The following is a 16,809-nucleotide window of genomic DNA, read 5'->3' as shown; positions in this document are numbered from 1 at the left end:
TCCCCACAATTTATACAGTGAGCATGAAGTGATAAGGTCTGGAATGTCCCTTTGGTCAGATGGGGTCATCTGTCCTGACTGTCCCTCCTTCCAGCCCGCCATGTACTCTTAGCCTCCTTGCCAGCGTGGCACCACGAAAAGCAGAAAAGGCCTTGGCAGCAGCAAAAGGCTCACGAGCAACAAAAACAGCTCAGTATTATCACACCTGCATTCAGCACAAATTCAGAACACAGTCCCATACCAGGCACCGTGATGAAAACTAACTCTACCAGTGGAACACAGCTGGGACAGCTGACCCCACTGATCACAGAGATATCCCCTATCCTACAGCACCATGTTCAGCATTTAAAACAGGGGGAAGAAGAAGGCGTGGCATTTGTCTTCCCATGTAACTGTTATGAGTGATGGAGCCCTGCTTTCCTGGGGATAGCTGAACATGTGCCTGCCCTTGGGAAGCAGCAAATGAATTCCTTGTTTTGCTTCACTTGCATGCATGGCTTTTGCTTTACCTGTTAAACTACCTGTATCTCAACCACGAGTTTCCTCCCTTTTTACCCTTCTGATGCTCTCCCCTCATCCCTGCTGAGTAAGCAAGCAGCTGTGTGGGGCTCAGGTGCTGGCTGAGGTTAAGATACAACAGTCCTTTCTGGCACCCAACATGTGGCTTGCAAGAAGAAACAGCAGTGTGCCTCTGGCACACAGAGGCTGAGCAGTGCAAGATTGTGCTAGATTGAACCCTGATTGATAGCTGTTATTGCAGTTTAGCTATTAATTGGTAAGCTTCTGTGTCTGCCAGAAGGCTTGCTTGTCTTATTGTATATTAGCAGCCACTAAGGACTGCTTTTTGTCTTCACAGCTGTCGTGCTGTACTGCTTAGCATCCTTCTCTGCTGTACCTGGGAACATTTTGGTAACAGCCACGGCAATGCACCAATGTGGGCAGGGCAGGGCAGTGCTGCTTTTTTTGTCCTGCTGTACCAGCCAGGCTGGAACTCCAGTGTGAACTTGAGTCAATCGGACTGTGACCTGAGGCCGAGTCCACGCAGGAGCAGGACATCCCAAAGCATCTGTGGCCATGGTTAAGTCCATGACAAAGTAGGTACATCTCAAAGCAACTATGGCTTTAGTTATGTCTATGCTGAAGCAGGTGTACCTCTGAAGGAATTGTGACCCAAGGGTAAATCCATGCTGGAGAAAGTACACCTGAAGCATCTGTGCCTGTGGGTAAGTACATGCTGCAGCAGGTACACTGTGAATCCCCACCAGCTATGCATGAGGTCACGCTGGAGCACCTCAAGGTGTGTGGCCACAGACAAGTTCATGACAGAGCAGGTACACTCCTGAGGGAGAGCAGCCATGGTTAAGGCCACATTTGGAACAGGTATATCTCTGAAGGCACTGTGGCCCATGGATAAGGCTGGCCTGGAACAGGTGCACCCCAAAACACCTGTGGTGATGGGCAAGTCTACTCCACAGCAGGTATACCCCAGGAGAAACTGGGACTCACAGGTAAGACTTCACTTGGAGCAGGTACTCTCCTAACAAGACTGTGGGTAAATTCAAATCCAAGCAGGAGCAAGGAGGAGTTCATTGCAATGTTAAGCCCTGTGGCCTGACCCAAAGGGACTGGGGTGGAAATTATAACAGATACAACTTCAAATTGTTGGAACCCATTTCAGTTGATTGTTGTAGGTTTAAGTCACATTTTGGAGGAATTACTATAGCAGGAACCACCCAAACCAATGGAGGACAAGCTTTGTAAGAAGCAGGGCAAGTGCAGCAGTGAATTAACATGAGATGACTCTGGTGGCAAACAATTCCACACAAGACACCAACTCTCCTGTCCTGAGTGACCACCGTAACAGACGGAGCCCAGATTCACAGACTAAATGAACTCAGCAGATATTCTGTGAACACTTCACAGGGGTGGTCCACAGACTAACAGAATGATATTATATCAAAGGATGGGAGAGGAAGAGGTGGATCATGAGGTTGCATTGGGTAGTGTGGTACCTGAGCATGACATAAATAGTATTGAGTAACAGGCAGAGACTGTGCTGGTTTTGGCTGGGATAGAGCTGAGTTTCTGCATAGCACCTGGTATGAGGCTCTGGCTTGGATTTGTGCTGAAAGTAGTGTTGACAACACAGGAATGTTTTTGTTATTAGTGTGCAGCACTCACAAAGCATCAAGGGCTTTTCTGTTTCTCACACCAGCCCACTAGTGAGTGGGCTGGGAGTGCACAAGGAGCTGGGAGGGAACACATCCAGGACAGCTGACCCCAACTGACCAAAGGGGTATTTCAGACCATATGGTCATGCTCAGCAGATAAACTGGGGAATGTTCAGAGCGATGGGGTTTGTCTTCCCAAGTCACCATTATGCACGGCAGAGCCCTTCTTTCCTGGAAGTTTCCTGCCCACCCATGGGAAGTGGTAAATGAATTCCTTGTTTTGCTTTGCTTCTGTGTGTGGCTTTTGCTTTACCTATTAAGCTGCCTTCATCTCAGTCCACAAACATTCCCACTTTTACTATTCTGATTCTCTGCCCCATCCCACTGGGCAAGTATGAGCAGGTGAGGAGCTGTGTGGGGCTTAGTTGCCAGCTGGGGTTAAACCACAATGGTCTTTTTTGGCACCCAACATGGAGGTCAAAGGGTTTGAGACAATGATATTTAATTGGCGTTTATAGCTGTCATTGATGAGTAGCCATTAACTGACAGATGCTAATGTCCTAAACTTTGCACTACAGATTTGAATTGGAGATTATGAGTCAATAGTCTCTCCTTCACTTGACAGCTTCAGCCTGGATTTGGTTTAGATAGATTTCCTCCCTCTTTTTTTTTCTCACTTTCTTCTTTTCCTTCCCAATTACCACTGTCTTCCACTGTGCAGGACATCTGTCACCCCGTCATTATTATGAACAGCAAATGTTCCTCCATTGTTTCCTGTAGGTTGTTTCCTCCCAAGCTTTGCTCTTCTAGTTTAAGTCAAGCTGGTAATTTTGGATACAATGCTACCACTATTCATTTTCATGCTTTGTGAAATCAGAAAAACTGCTTTTATTTTTTTATATATGAACAAAAAGCAAATATAGGAAGTAACTGACCTTTGCAGAGGCTTCCTTTGTCAATGGCTGTGAAGAGAGAGTCTACAAAACTCGTCACATGAGGCAGAACATGGTCTTTGTTCATTGGTCTGTTCAAAATAAATGGGAAGACTTTTATTTCTGTTACACTGACACCTACGTATAAAAGCTTTCTATCCCATTTATCTCTCTTAAATTACAGGTAGCTCATTCCAAGTTTGAAACCAGCAGCAAAACATTTTTGCTATTTGTGACTCACAATTTAAGCTGTGGCATTCACTGCATCTTCTTTCTAACTAGTCCTTCAATAATTACTGAAAAAATACTGTTGAGAGAGGATGGTGTTTAAAACACACAAACTGAAATGTGTCAAGAACATCTCTATACACTAAGCACCAAATTTAGTGAGTAGGCAATTAAGAAGCTGATATTCTATTCCTGTCTTTACTGTTGACTCATGGTATTTCCATGCAGCACTTGGTTTTGTCTTCTAACCCCAGTTTCCTGAGCCTAGCATTAGCAATTATTGTCCTTTCCTCAGTAAAGTGATTTCTTACAGAAAGAGAGCTACTAGGCAGTAAGAAAGTAGACAGTAGTACAGAATTAGAATATCCCTTACCTAATATGTGGCAGTACAACCAAGGCAACCCAAGACTGTGAAAGGTCAGTGATGTCTTCCTTCACTGGTAAATGCATTAAAGACAGTACATGATCCAACACTGGTACTCCTGCCTCTTCTCCTTGTCTTTTACTTGTTTGTTGCCTCGTATTAGAGCTAAAAATAAACCCAAACATTTTAGTAATTCACCACTGCATATCAGAGATTGTTCCTTTTGCTCCTATGAGATTCAAAATTATGTTGTCTACTTCTAGCAAAAAGGACTTGCACTAACACAAGATATTTTTTCCTTCTCCACGTCCTCTACTGCACAAAACATCATCTAGTCATGCTGAAGAGCACAAAACATGGCTCACAAGAAATGTCAGCTCTTTATTTCAAGTTCAAATAATATTTCTAGAAGAAAAGACACTGGTTCTCTCTTGGACACTCTCACATCTGGGACATATAGACTCTAGGAACACCTGAGAGTCATCTCTACAACTGTTGTTAATAAACCATGATAACATTGACATAGATGGATGACAGAAAACAATCAGTGAGGTAAAAGTTTTGGGACTCAAATGCAATCACAAGGTTAGCTCAAATCAACAAGCCTATTTGCAGGCAGAAAGGGTTGACAACATACTGGAACACAGGGAGTCCTTCACACTCCATGTACAGCAATCTTTCCATTCCACACAGTGCTTGCAAGATCACAGTCAGAAGACTGCAGAGGCTCCACTCTTCAAGAAATACAGAAGCTCATAAAAAGCCAACAATAAGAATTATTAGAGGCTTAAGAAAATGTATTTATGAGATAAACCTCAAGGAATTAGGATTGTTGGTCCAGAGAAAGAAGATCTCAGACACGTCTGATGATGAAAGCCTGCTATTTGTAAAAGCTTGATGCAAAGAGTAAGAAATATTCTGCTCTTTATGCTTCCAGCAGATAAGATAAGCAGCAAGGGATTTAAACTGCTGTAAAGAAGGTTTAAGTTATACACTGAGGACCAGGGGGAAAACCCCTAACAACCCAAGAAAAAAAACTGAAGTCAAAAAGCCCAAATAAATAAAAAACCATCTGTATAAGTATAAAGATATCAAAGTACTAGCACAGACTGCCAGAGGCAGCTCAGAAATCTCCAGATTTGGAGTATATAAAAACTAGGTAGGAGATGAGGTATGCAACTCTTGAGATGTCTCCTGACCATAATTTACACCACTGACTTGGCAAGATACCAAAAAACCAGTCCAAGCAGGACCAAGGTCCTTGCAGCTCTGTACTCCAAACCACTGAAAAAACAGAGAGATCAAGAAACAAAGAAAACAAGGGAAGAAAACCAAATTTAATCATTTTGACTCAACTCTCTTTTCCCAAAACCTCAGTGCTTCCACTACTATTAAATAAATTTAGGAAAAAAACCACACAGAGTAGACTGCTTAAAGGAAAAACCAGACCTTACATAAAAGGCAATACATAGTCAAAAGTTTTGAATTAGCCGAGTCAGAATTACTAGTGAAAAATCAGTATCATTAGATTAGCAATGGTCATTCTGTGCTTCAGTGGCTACCCCTGATTTTCTAAAGAGGCTCCAGGGAAAGCAACCACTTCATTGTGACCAAACTAGGTTTGCAAGTAAAAGCAGTCAAGCTGTGCCAGCACAGTGCTGCTGCTGGATTAATTACATGTCCTTTGATATCCAGCTGTGCTCTATGGCAAGGCTACTGTACTGCTGCCAAGAAAGCTCCTGGACAAGACATATGCATACAGAGAAAAAAGCTGGGGCACAGGCAGGAGGTTAGCAGGGATGAGAAGCTGAACTGCTGCAGTCACTACAAACATTAACTGCCAAGGGATGCAGTTTGCACGATGGTCTAACAGATCCCCATTATACGTACACCATAACACTGTTGGCGTCAGTAACCACCTTTCCAAAGCAGCATCTCGTCTCATATGATTTCAAAAAAGGAAAGTGATATCCTACTATATCATTTGGTTAGCAAATCTGCCAGCAATGCTGCCATTTTATGTAACTGCAGAAAATACCGGAGGGCAACTTTTATGTGCTCTGCGCTGCCTTCAGGCCTAGAGCCACACAGACACATCTAGTGTTAGCTAAACTTGACAAATCTCACCTGACAGATGCTCCAGTGAAAACAAGAGGATACTTTTCAAATGCCATTGAACCAATGGTAGGAGGCTCTGCTTTCACCAAAATGAGTTTAGCCAGAATTGCCACGGCCTCATCCTTTGTGATGGCATCTGTGCCAGAGAAGCAATGTTCAATGTATTCTAGAAAGCATGGGAGAAAATGCTGAAGAGACCAAAAAAAAAAACAAAAAAAAAAAAAGAAAAAAGTTTTGAAGACTGCCAAGTCTCTTTAATCATCATCAAATTCACAAAAAAACCCAAGACACCAACCACAGGGAAACGCAAACGCTCACAAATAAGCCAGCAAAGCATCGGACTTATCAGTTCTGGTGCCCCTAGGCACCAGCATGGACTGTAATTTAATGCAAAAACTCATTTTGCACCAAATCCAGTCTTATCAGGACATTCCAGATCCTTGACTTGGCTTTCACCTCCCATTCCACTGAATTAATTTGATTCCTCCCAGATCACCATTTATGCGGCTTATTCTTCATTTCTACTTAGTTTCTCCAGAACTCATTCACTTCCTCCCATCCATAACACACTCACCACCGTCTTAACAAGGCTTCTTTTTGTAAACAGATATCTATCACCTTCTCCAACTCTGAGAACACTTATACAACTTTAACACAATAGCACAAGTAACCTCTTTCCTTCTTATCAGATCATAACAGAAGTTTAAATAAACATCATGTCAATACACAACAATCCTTCAGCACTCAAGGCAGGTAAGTATACTGTGGATTCTCCACTTGTTCCCTTTAGCAACAAAAATAAACATAAGGCACAATCACTTCCACCTACCCTCTCAAACTGCTTCATTGTGAACATTGCTTCAGAGAAGTCCAAAATAAAACGCTGTTCAAATCTACTTGCAAATACCTGCAAGATGCAAGTGAAAGGTTGCAGAATGAGAGATATTTCATAGTCAGCTCTTCACTACCCATGGGACATGTTTTCTGGTACACAAATCAAGCATTCTTTGAACTCCTGAGATACTCTGCCTGGCTCTTCTGCTAATTCCAGCACACTGAGCAGCATTGTTTCCAAGTGACAATTCAGGTACAGGAATGCACAGTCCTTTTTAACAAACTCTACTGACACAACCCTTTTTGACAAACACTGCTGGATCCTACTGTCTCTGTGCAAAGACAACTGAGCTATCTCTTCAGTGTGATATGGAAAACAGAAGTTGAAAGCTCTAGGACTGCAGCAGAGACACACTAACTGTTAGAAAAAAGCTTAGGCTCAAAACGTTTTTCAACTTGGCATTTTTTCTGTTGCAGCAGGTTGCAGAAAGTTTACTACCTCATGGGCAGAGCAAACCTCTGTGCTTTTGAAGGACCCAAAACAGAAACAGTCCTTTGAGATACCCAAGATCAGTACTCCTCAATGCCAAGATAAAATACACACCCAGATCTCTCTTTCCCAGACCCTTCAGAACACAAGGACAGCTTTAAGCCTCCTCCAGTTTAACAGAAGCCCACACAAATATCCTCAAATGTTAGAAGTCTACTGAGCAAAACTGGCGGTCTCATGCCACAGGCAAAACCAATCTTACTTCAGCACAAGTCAACACTGAAGACCAGCTGAAATTTGATCTTCAAACAATTGCAAGTCTTGCTTTGCCATTGGAAATTGTGTGGTATTTTCATTAGAAATATTTTTTCACACACACTACAACTATGGTCCACACTGTTAATTGCAAAATTACAATTTACTGAAACATGAAAACTAAAGAATCAGACTCCATAGTATAATCTCCTGTCGATCTTTGCAACACTACATTTGATAGGAATGTATGCAGCTAACAATGTCAATGCTCCAGGAGCCAAGGTAGTACTGAAATATGCTTACCCCTGTACTTTCTAAATCAAAACTGCACTTGTGTGAACCTTGTTCACAAGTCTAAGGCATGCTCATTAAATGCTTGGAAACTTAATTTTTTTTGTTCACTAAGTTTGACTCAATGATCTGCTTTATCACCATAGGCAGGACGTTTTCCTTCACTGTCCTCCTTCTTTTTGCTGCAGAGGCTATAGGTGTTTGAACTAGAGCCTGGATTTTATTGGAATAATGTCTGTCATGGTGACTTTGCTATACTGACAGCCTATGCAAGACTGTCAAGTAATCCCAACACTCCATCAGACTTAATTTAAGACATTGGGCAGGTTCTTCATTATCTGTGCAAAAAGGCTGAAGGGAACCTTATAGCATATTTCCCAGTCTGAAACAGAATGTCCAGAAATCACCCTGCTCTAGGGAATTTGAAGACTGGGATTTCTGGTAAAAGCAGCAATCCTTGTTACCTTTTGAATAGCTTCCTTGGTCAAAGAATCTGGCAACAAAACATTTTCTGCCAGCAGGAATGCAGAAATGGCATTCAGCAGCAACTTGCAGCAAGATGGTGAGAGATATGGTGTCTGTAACATTTTTATTAAAACCTGAAATGAAAAGAGAGAACTCATATTTGTCCATGAAGATAATGATTATCTGGTCTGAATGGCCTGGACAGTTCCTGGACCAGGAGGGCACAGAGTTCTAAGCTTCAGCCCACAGAAACGAACCCTCACAGCCCCACTGAAGTCTGAAGGCCCTAAATCTAGCCTAATGGGGTCAAATGCATGTGAAACTGGCAGAACTGCTCTATACCACTGATATGGGGGATCTCCTCCACAGTGGCTGGAACAGACTCTAGAAGCAGTAGCCCATTTTCCCCATTGCTCATTTAAAGCTGAGCTACACTAGCATTACAATACAGAGGTAAAATCTCACAGGAGCAGAGAGGTAGCAATACTCAAAATATGTGTCTCTGTTCACTCAAATCCTAAGCCCAGTGACACATCAGAAATGTGTATGAATGCTTCAGCTGACCATACCTCTTCCATATTCAAATGATACTTCTCTGACACATCTAAGTGCCAGTCTGACCTACCTGACAGACATCTTCAGGCAGTGAGATTTTAGATCCATTTGCATGTTCCACTAAGATCAGATAAGCTTGCAGAATCCTTTCCATCTGCTCTGAAGCCACAGAGCAGTTGACCTTCGTTATTTTCCTCTGCAAATCTAGGAGTGATTCCTGTTTAAATAAAATAGGGAACTTAAATGCTTCAGATAAAAAAAACACACTCTGTTTCACTTACTGCTATTTGAAGGACATTCTGAAGAATCAGTATTTCAGCTGCCCAACAAATATTGTTGGCTCTTCCATACATATTCCACAAATTAAACTGTGCAGAAACACTGCAAAATTTCCCTCAGGTAAAAAAACATTCTCAGATTCTGGACAGAAACACAAGAAACTCCTAAAATGAGTCCCTGGAAAGGCTGACACTTGACATATGAAATAGGAAAAAGAAATATTGGGTTCCACACCCACAGTGGTTTGGAAGCACCCAGCTTTCACTGGAATTATCAGAATTTAGGTACTTTTACACTTTGTGCATCATTTTGCTAATGTGGATGCTGAGAGACTACTCATATAATGTACACTCTACATTAGTGTCTCTTTCTGTCCAGAAGATATAAACTCCTACCCTTGATCCAACAAACTGAACTCAGTTTGGACAGCCATCAGAGACTACATAATACTTCCCTCTGAGCAAGACATCCCTTGTACATCCATCAGTTCCCAGGATAAAAGAAAAAGGCTCATTAAAAATAAAAAACAATTTGTCACGAGTTTCCAAGATTTCATAACAACTGCAGATGCTGAGTCAAAGAAACCTCAGGGATACAAAACATTCAGTGATAAACAAATCTGTAGCTAATGACAGTCAGGTAAAATCTGCTTATTATATTGGGTGAGGCCAGAGGAACCAGATGGCATTCTCTAGGAAACTGGTTAGTCACAGGAAAGGAGTCTCAAGAAGGAACCAATAGGAATTATTTACCCATGCTGGAAGGACTACCCTAAAAATGCTCATGTGAACATTTCCTGCAGTTTCCCATTTCATCCCTCTTAGGAGCACAACTGACACAGTCTGTTGTCAGTTGCAAGAGGCTTCAAATGCCCTTAGCAAAGACTTAAAAGTTTACCAACTTTTAAATATTGGTCCGGTAAGTAAAACACACTGCCAGGCTGTGTCATTGCTGGTTATTCTACATCACCCTGATCCAACACAGCACAGCCCACAGCAGTCAGCTGTGCTCCTTCAAACCAGGGTGTGACCCCCAAGCAGCAACACAGGAACACTCAGACTGAAAACATTCTGATTTTCAGTACTTGCCTGAAAGGTTCAAACTTGGATTTCCAGGTTTAACCCAACTCTTTGCCTTAAAAAGATCTGAAGGGCAAAAACCTTCCCTTTTACTGTCATAAAATGGTTTTGAACCACCAATAGTTTAGCAACATAAAACAAGCACTACATTCCAGCAAGGGTTCTGCAATGCTTGCAAAGGCAGACTGTACAAACCATCCTTGCCCAGCCACAGGACTGAGGTCCAAGTCTCACCTGCAGTAGCTCACTTCTCACTCACCAAACAGCCACCAGGGTAACTCTGAGCTTAGAGAAGAAGGGTGGAATTTTTCCCATGACTCTGTATTTTATGTTTCCAAAGCAGAAAAAACCCCATTTCTGATCCAGTAAAACACTTTCCTCAATAAGTGCAGAATTTTTTTCTCAGTCACTCATGAATAAAAAAATAACAGTAAGAAGAGAAATAATCGGTGTACCTCCAGGCACTTGAAGACAATGTCAAAATGCTCCTTATGGATATGCACTGCAGCTGATCTGATCATTTGCTTGAAGGCTTCTCCAACAGCTACCCATGGTAGCTCAATTTCTTCTTCAGTCATAGGCCCCAGCTTCATCAGAATTAATTTCATAGCCTGCAAAGGAAAAGAGTGTATTGTGTTCTTACACTTAGAAAATAAATCTAGCAATCCTAAAACTATTTAGTGCAAGGTATTGCTAAAATATTCCAGTGATTTAAATTCTTTCTATAATTGAGAAAAAAATAGGCTATCACCTAAAATCTGAAATATCAGCAAGAAGTGTGATTTCAGCATACAGGAATACTGAAAAAGAATTACTTGAAACAACCTTCCTGTCTCCAAAAATATTCTTAGAAGGCTTTCAGATCCTACCAGGTAATTACCAACATGCTTATCACCAAGGATCCACAGAGGTGAAGGAGAAAACACTCCTGGTTTCAGTGAGCACTGCCTAAAGCCTGTTAACAGTGTCAGTTAAAGCAGCAATCTTGTCTTTACCGTCTCTGCACAGGAGTGGAACATGTTTCGAACACCCTTGCACATCTCAAAAAGCAGCTGTCCTACACCTTCCACCTTTTCAGGGTGCTCTCCCAGGTCACGAAGCATTAAATTGAAGAGTTCATTTTTATCAGAAACCTGCAAAACATAAGGAGAAAACCACATTATCTTCTATTCAGAGCTGCCAGATGGATAGACAATCAAAATGCTCCACAGCACCATGTTGTTGTGCTAGTCCTGCCTTCCCACAACAGCTCAAACTCATTATTTCTGTGACCACACAAGGAAATTCAAAGAAGAAATTTGATCAGCTATTCAGCCACTACAGCTCCCACAAGCCCAGAACGTACACAGGTCTGCTGAGGCCACTGCAGCTAAAATATATAGGTTTCATTCTTATGCAAGTTTAAACATGTGCATAAATGCACAGTTAAACTGGTCACAACTGAAACAAAAAAGCTCCTGTCCTCATGAGAAAGAGACTTGTATCAGCTGAACACAGAATCCAGTCATGTGAAACTAGAACCACACTTGAGAATACTGCAGGTACTTCTGGTCCAATATTGTAAACACCTCAGTTTCTGAGGATTTTATTTAAGTTCAGAAATTTCCAAAAACAACCAATCAAATGAACATGCTTTATTAAGGTCTCTCAATTTAGAACAAAAAAAGAGGATACTCAAACTTGCTAGCCAGTCTAAGGAATCCTGGCTTTTGTATGTTTTGACTAAAGAAAACCCAACAACTACCACTCCCTTTCCTTACTCCATGAAAGCTGCTGCCTGATCTTGGCTCATCTGCCAGGGAATGTTACATACAGTGATCTTCAGGAGTGGAAAAACATCACAAGAATTTCAGTTCTACAGAGGCCTTTAACTATTCATGAAAAAGCTGGTAGAAAAATGTGCACATACAAATTCAAGCCTCCCTTCTGTAGGATTACCTCACTATTTCCAGTCATTTCAGGTAAACCAACCACAGGCATTTAGTTTAACGTCTCTAAACAGAGAGTGCTAAGGCCTCTATTTGCCACTACTGACATAGATCTTAGTATGGCAAAAAAAAACCCCAACAAAATGACAAAAAATGACAACACAGGACATGCTGTATGCCAGTTCAGGCTTTGCTAACCCTTCTCTGGAGAAAACCGAATATTGCACATTGAATCCAAAAACCACCTCAAAATGAAGATAGCACCAAAGTACAAACATCCTGCTTACCTTTCTCATTAGAAAGACAAAACTTTCAGCAGCAAAGTTTCTGATGTGGAGTTTGTGGTGAGCCAGCAGGGTGCTGTACAGGCTACAAAGACACAAAATAACCCATTGTCTTAGGGGCAATGCAAGAATTGCCATCAGCTGGTTAAAAAAAAATTGTTTCCAGTTTACATTACCACTTTTTACAAACACTAAGAACCTGTCCTTCTAGAGAGGGCCAATACCTTCCCTCATCTAGATGCCTTTCCACTCTCCCTGCATAAAGAACAAGAGTTTTGCAAAGAAAGTCAAATGACAGGCAAATTAAGCCACCATCAGAAATACCTTTCAGATCTGCAGATCTACACAGATTCAACTGCAGCATCAAGATTTTCAACATATATGTTTAGCAGCAGTAAGTGAAACAAAAGTTGATTTATATGCCAGATTTGTATTTCAGTTGAGCCAACAGGCTCTCCTGTACACTTATAAAGTTTTGAAAGCTTCAGTTTGCAAGGCTGATAAATATTTGCAGTTTGCTGGTATCAGTAACAGTGGCAGATGGCTCATCACAGGTTCATTGCAGAAGGAGTGGTGCCTCAGATTCTCTCAAATTGAGCAGATCATTTTTCAATATGTTCAACAGCTTAGTCTGGGCTGGGGAGGAAATCTGTAACCAGTTTTTTCCTCCATCTGTTCCAAACTGAAATTAGGAGGAAGAAACATGGAACCACTGTCTATGTCAAAAGGAAGAGCCCAGTTACAGCAGCAATTTAAAACTGAACAAGTGGTCACACTGGGTCAGGCCACATGCTCAGTCAGTCTACAGCAGGAGCCAAAAGCAGATACCTGGTAAAGGTTTAAAAACACAGCAAGCACATATGAAATTAGCCTTCAAGCACCTGCAGTTCAGGAACTCCTCAAGCCCAGAAGCCCCTGCATTTGGTAACTGCCTGGAGCTTGGCCAGTTCCTCTCTGAGAAAAGCTGAGAAAGCATGCTAAAAAGTATACTGAACCATTAAGCCATGTATTCATGTGGCATTTACACTTCTGCAGCATCTAGTAACTGCTGATCAAGACAGACATTAAATATGGTTTTTACCTGTATATGTTGTGTATGTCTTTCACCATCAATCTCCACAAATACTTGTAGAGATAGGAAAGAGCAGTAAAAGCCCATTCTAGCAGCTCTGTATCCTGTGTATCCAATAATTTGGTGATGGCCAGGAAAAAGTCATGAAAGTGAGGATAGAAGTCAGCCTGAAGATCTCGAGCCAGCTGCACCACTAGACTGTGTTTCAGAAAATACACCAGTGTTAGTGCATTTCAAAAACAAACCAATCAAAACCTAGCCAAATAATCCAGTGCAGTCTCCTTAGAAAGAAAGGCAGCATCACTTTTATGTGTCACTTTTTAAAAAATATCACCTATTAGGCAGCTGTGATTGGCAAGAATCTTAAGATTTTCAAAAAATCAAGTAGACAACAGTACACAAGAAAACGAATAATTAATACCAAACAGAGCACATTAACATAATGTCTAACATTCAGTAACACTCCAGCTAATTTATTTGCCTTGTCACAACTATATTTTTTGAAGACTTAGAACCATAAAGCTCTACCAGGGAAATATGACCATTTTGGGCATCTAACTGCTTATTTTCCTCAGGCACAATAAAGACAAAGAACACTTACAACAGAAGCCATGCTTGTAATACCATCAAGGCTTATGACTACTTTTTGTGACCATTTACTTACTTTAATAGGGGTTGGTAAGCAAGACTGCCTTCGACTTGCAGATGTGTCTTCAAGCTCTGCACAACAGCACTTTGGTAATAAACCAGCTGGTTGAAGGACTGGCATTTGTTGGCCACTTCATTATAGAATTGCACTGTTCAAACAACAAAACAGAAGCCCTGAAAACTAGTCCAGTCCCTGGTAAGCACATAGGGTGTTAAAGAGTAACAGTGCTCCAGAGCCCAGCTCAAAAACCAGCCAATAGTCTCCCACTGGGCTCTGGATGAAGCAAAAACACATTATAGCAGTCTAAGGGAAGCAGGAAACATGAATATAAATGACGTACCAAAATGCCGAGTGAGGTTCAGCTCCTTCCATTTCCGCAGTCCTTCGAAAAAGTAGGTTTCAACCTCCTGCCAAAACAAAGATGGAGAATAGCTACCAACCCTACTGAATGTGTCCTGAGAGGTTCAAATGAAGACCACTATCAAGTGCCTTAAACATCTGAAGAATATTCTAAGAAATCTTAATGACTCATTTCAACAGGCACTATGGAGTTTCCCTGAAAATAAAGTCTTTCAATATTCAAAATACATTTGAAAATATTTTCTGATGACAGGACTTGTTTATATAATTGCATTTTATAGCTCTGTTGACTGGCCTTGATAATCTAAGATGCTGAGCCACAGTTCACCCAGCACAATGCCTTGGGATTTTCTTTTGGCATCCTCTCAGCTATTGAGTGGGAAGTTCAGAACAATCCAGCAGGCCAGGTGTAATAACCTGCAAAGCGTTATAATCATAATGATGATTTATATGACACACAGAAATGATCCTTGTGACCCATAAAGACATGTGCTCATACTTTATACACATGCTGCCAGTATGTGGGTGTCCATAGGTAACAAGTGATGCATCCCATATGACAGCTGATAGGACAAGAGGAAATGGCCTGAGGTTGTGCTAGAGGAGGTTTAGACTTTCTTCACTGAAAGGGTGGTCAGGCACTAGGACAGGCTGCCCAGAGAAGGGGTTGAATAATCATCCCTGGAAATACTTAAAAGATGTGTAGATGTGGCACTTAGGGACATGGTTTAATGATGAACTCGACAGTGTTAGGTTAACAGTCACACTCAATAATCTTAGAGGTCTTTTCCAACTTATGATTTTCAAACTTTGGATTCTATTGCAACTACTCAGCACATGCAAGTCTTTCCAAGTCTGGTTGTAGGACTGCTAAATGACACAGCAGCATCCTTCACGTTCAGAAACAGGCCCACCAGCCACATGGAAACATCAGAGTGATACTGACAAAGTGCCTCAATGGCAATATGGCAAACCAGGTAAAAAAGGAAAAGGGAACAAAGCACAAAATGAGGCTCCAGAAAAAGCAGTTTTTGCAAGAGCTCCTTTCCAATTTCCTCCTAAATAAATTTCTTAAGTGACTCTTTTATGGAGTATGTCTACTTGTGATGTTATTTCAGAAAATAATCACAATTGCTGCTCTCACCTCAGCATAGCTCCCAGTTCTGTCAATCCGATGAATAATATCAATATTAATGTTGCTTAGGCGCTCCGAAAAGGTAAGAAACTGCAAAAAAAAGGACACATTTCTTGCTCAATTCTGAGCACAGCCCTTCCAAATCTCTCTCGATAGCACTGCAAACAGAAACCCCACTTCTAAAGACGGGCTGCCAGATAATACCCCTCAACATCAGCCCTATAAGAAGATGAAGGCAAAACGCCCAGAAGCAGGACTGACCCTCTACCCCCGCGACCTGCAAAAACCGAGCCTCGCACAACAGCCCACGCCTCTGTACAACACGGTGACAGAGAAATCTACCAGATTCAGAGATGCAGAGAAATCTACCCAGGTTCCAGCACAGTGCCCCCTCTCCGCCTTCCCGAAACAACGCCATGGTTAATTTCATTGAATTATTTCCTACACTGAGGCGGCGGTGAGCCCGCTGCCTGCCGGGGACGGTGAGCCGGCGGCCGGAGCTGCCGGGTGCGGGGCAGCAGCCGCACCCCGGCCCCTCGCAGCGCTGAGCTGACCCCGCCACGCCGCCCGCCCGCCCTCACGCCTCCTGCCGCGGTGCCGCTTCGGCAGCCGGGCACGACCACCGAACTAACACCGACGGCGGAAGCCTGAGCTCCCTTCCCCCGGCCAGCAGCCGCGTCCGGGCGGGCGCTCACCCGGTGCGTGTTGCCCGACTTGTGGGCCGTGGGTTTGCTCTTCATGGTGGCGGCGGCGAGGGCCCCACAGCGAGTCCCGCACGTGCGGCCCTACGCGCCAGGCGCCGCCATGCCGGCACGGGCTGCCGGGAGCAGGGCGGGACCGCCGGCGGAAGGGGCGGGCGGTGCCCAACGAGATCTGGCCCGGAGCTCGGGGAGGTCCTGTCCCCCCGTCTCCTTGGCAGCGAGCGGAGGTTCCCTGGGAGGAGTGGGGAGACTCCGCCGTTGTCTGTGCGCTGTGGTGTAGGGCGGCGGGCTGGGGCACCTCGGTACCGGGGGAGGCCGCGGCGGTGCCCAGGGAAGGGCAGTTTGTGCTATGGCGAAAGCATGATGGAGCGGAGAGCAGCCCACAGCACAGCACTGATGGCTCGTCCCGGAACGGCCACTGCCCAGCTCCCTGATCTCAGTAGTGATTTTTGTCCGGACCTCAACGATTTAAACAAAAATGTTCATGGCAGACAAAGTGCATGCAAACCAAGTCCTCGCACAAGAGCAAATAGTTACGGACTGGTCGTTCCTTGCAATACCACGGCTTGTGGGAGCTTCTGCCTGCGGCTGCAGTTGCAGGAGGGGAAGGACGTGTGAG

The 16,809-nt window shown here is 43.0% G+C and overlaps 1 protein-coding gene across 1 annotated transcript in view; it reads right to left on the bottom strand.

Moving 5' to 3' along the window:
- Positions 1 to 16,312, bottom strand: part of UTP20 (UTP20 small subunit processome component) — a 63,525-nt gene extending 47,213 nt beyond the window's left edge. Inside the window, exons 1-14 of the mRNA XM_041409716.1 lie at positions 16,185 to 16,312; positions 15,499 to 15,579; positions 14,335 to 14,401; positions 14,010 to 14,142; positions 13,355 to 13,543; positions 12,277 to 12,358; positions 11,057 to 11,194; positions 10,517 to 10,672; positions 8,774 to 8,920; positions 8,148 to 8,282; positions 6,643 to 6,720; positions 5,823 to 6,001; positions 3,705 to 3,860; positions 3,107 to 3,195 (exon numbers count right to left, since the gene is read on the bottom strand). Of these exons, the coding sequence (XP_041265650.1) occupies positions 3,107 to 3,195; positions 3,705 to 3,860; positions 5,823 to 6,001; positions 6,643 to 6,720; positions 8,148 to 8,282; positions 8,774 to 8,920; positions 10,517 to 10,672; positions 11,057 to 11,194; positions 12,277 to 12,358; positions 13,355 to 13,543; positions 14,010 to 14,142; positions 14,335 to 14,401; positions 15,499 to 15,579; positions 16,185 to 16,229 (1,675 nt within the window). The 5' untranslated portion in view covers positions 16,230 to 16,312. The remainder of the gene's footprint in view (positions 1 to 3,106; positions 3,196 to 3,704; positions 3,861 to 5,822; positions 6,002 to 6,642; positions 6,721 to 8,147; positions 8,283 to 8,773; positions 8,921 to 10,516; positions 10,673 to 11,056; positions 11,195 to 12,276; positions 12,359 to 13,354; positions 13,544 to 14,009; positions 14,143 to 14,334; positions 14,402 to 15,498; positions 15,580 to 16,184) is intronic.
- Positions 16,313 to 16,809: the final 497 nt, after the last annotated feature.

Source organism: Onychostruthus taczanowskii, unplaced genomic scaffold (assembly GCF_017590055.1).
Source record: "Onychostruthus taczanowskii isolate IOZ18803 unplaced genomic scaffold, ASM1759005v1 scaffold31, whole genome shotgun sequence".
In the NCBI taxonomy this organism is placed as follows: domain Eukaryota; kingdom Metazoa; phylum Chordata; class Aves; order Passeriformes; family Passeridae; genus Onychostruthus; species Onychostruthus taczanowskii.
This window is presented reverse-complemented; position numbering and strand designations above follow the sequence as displayed.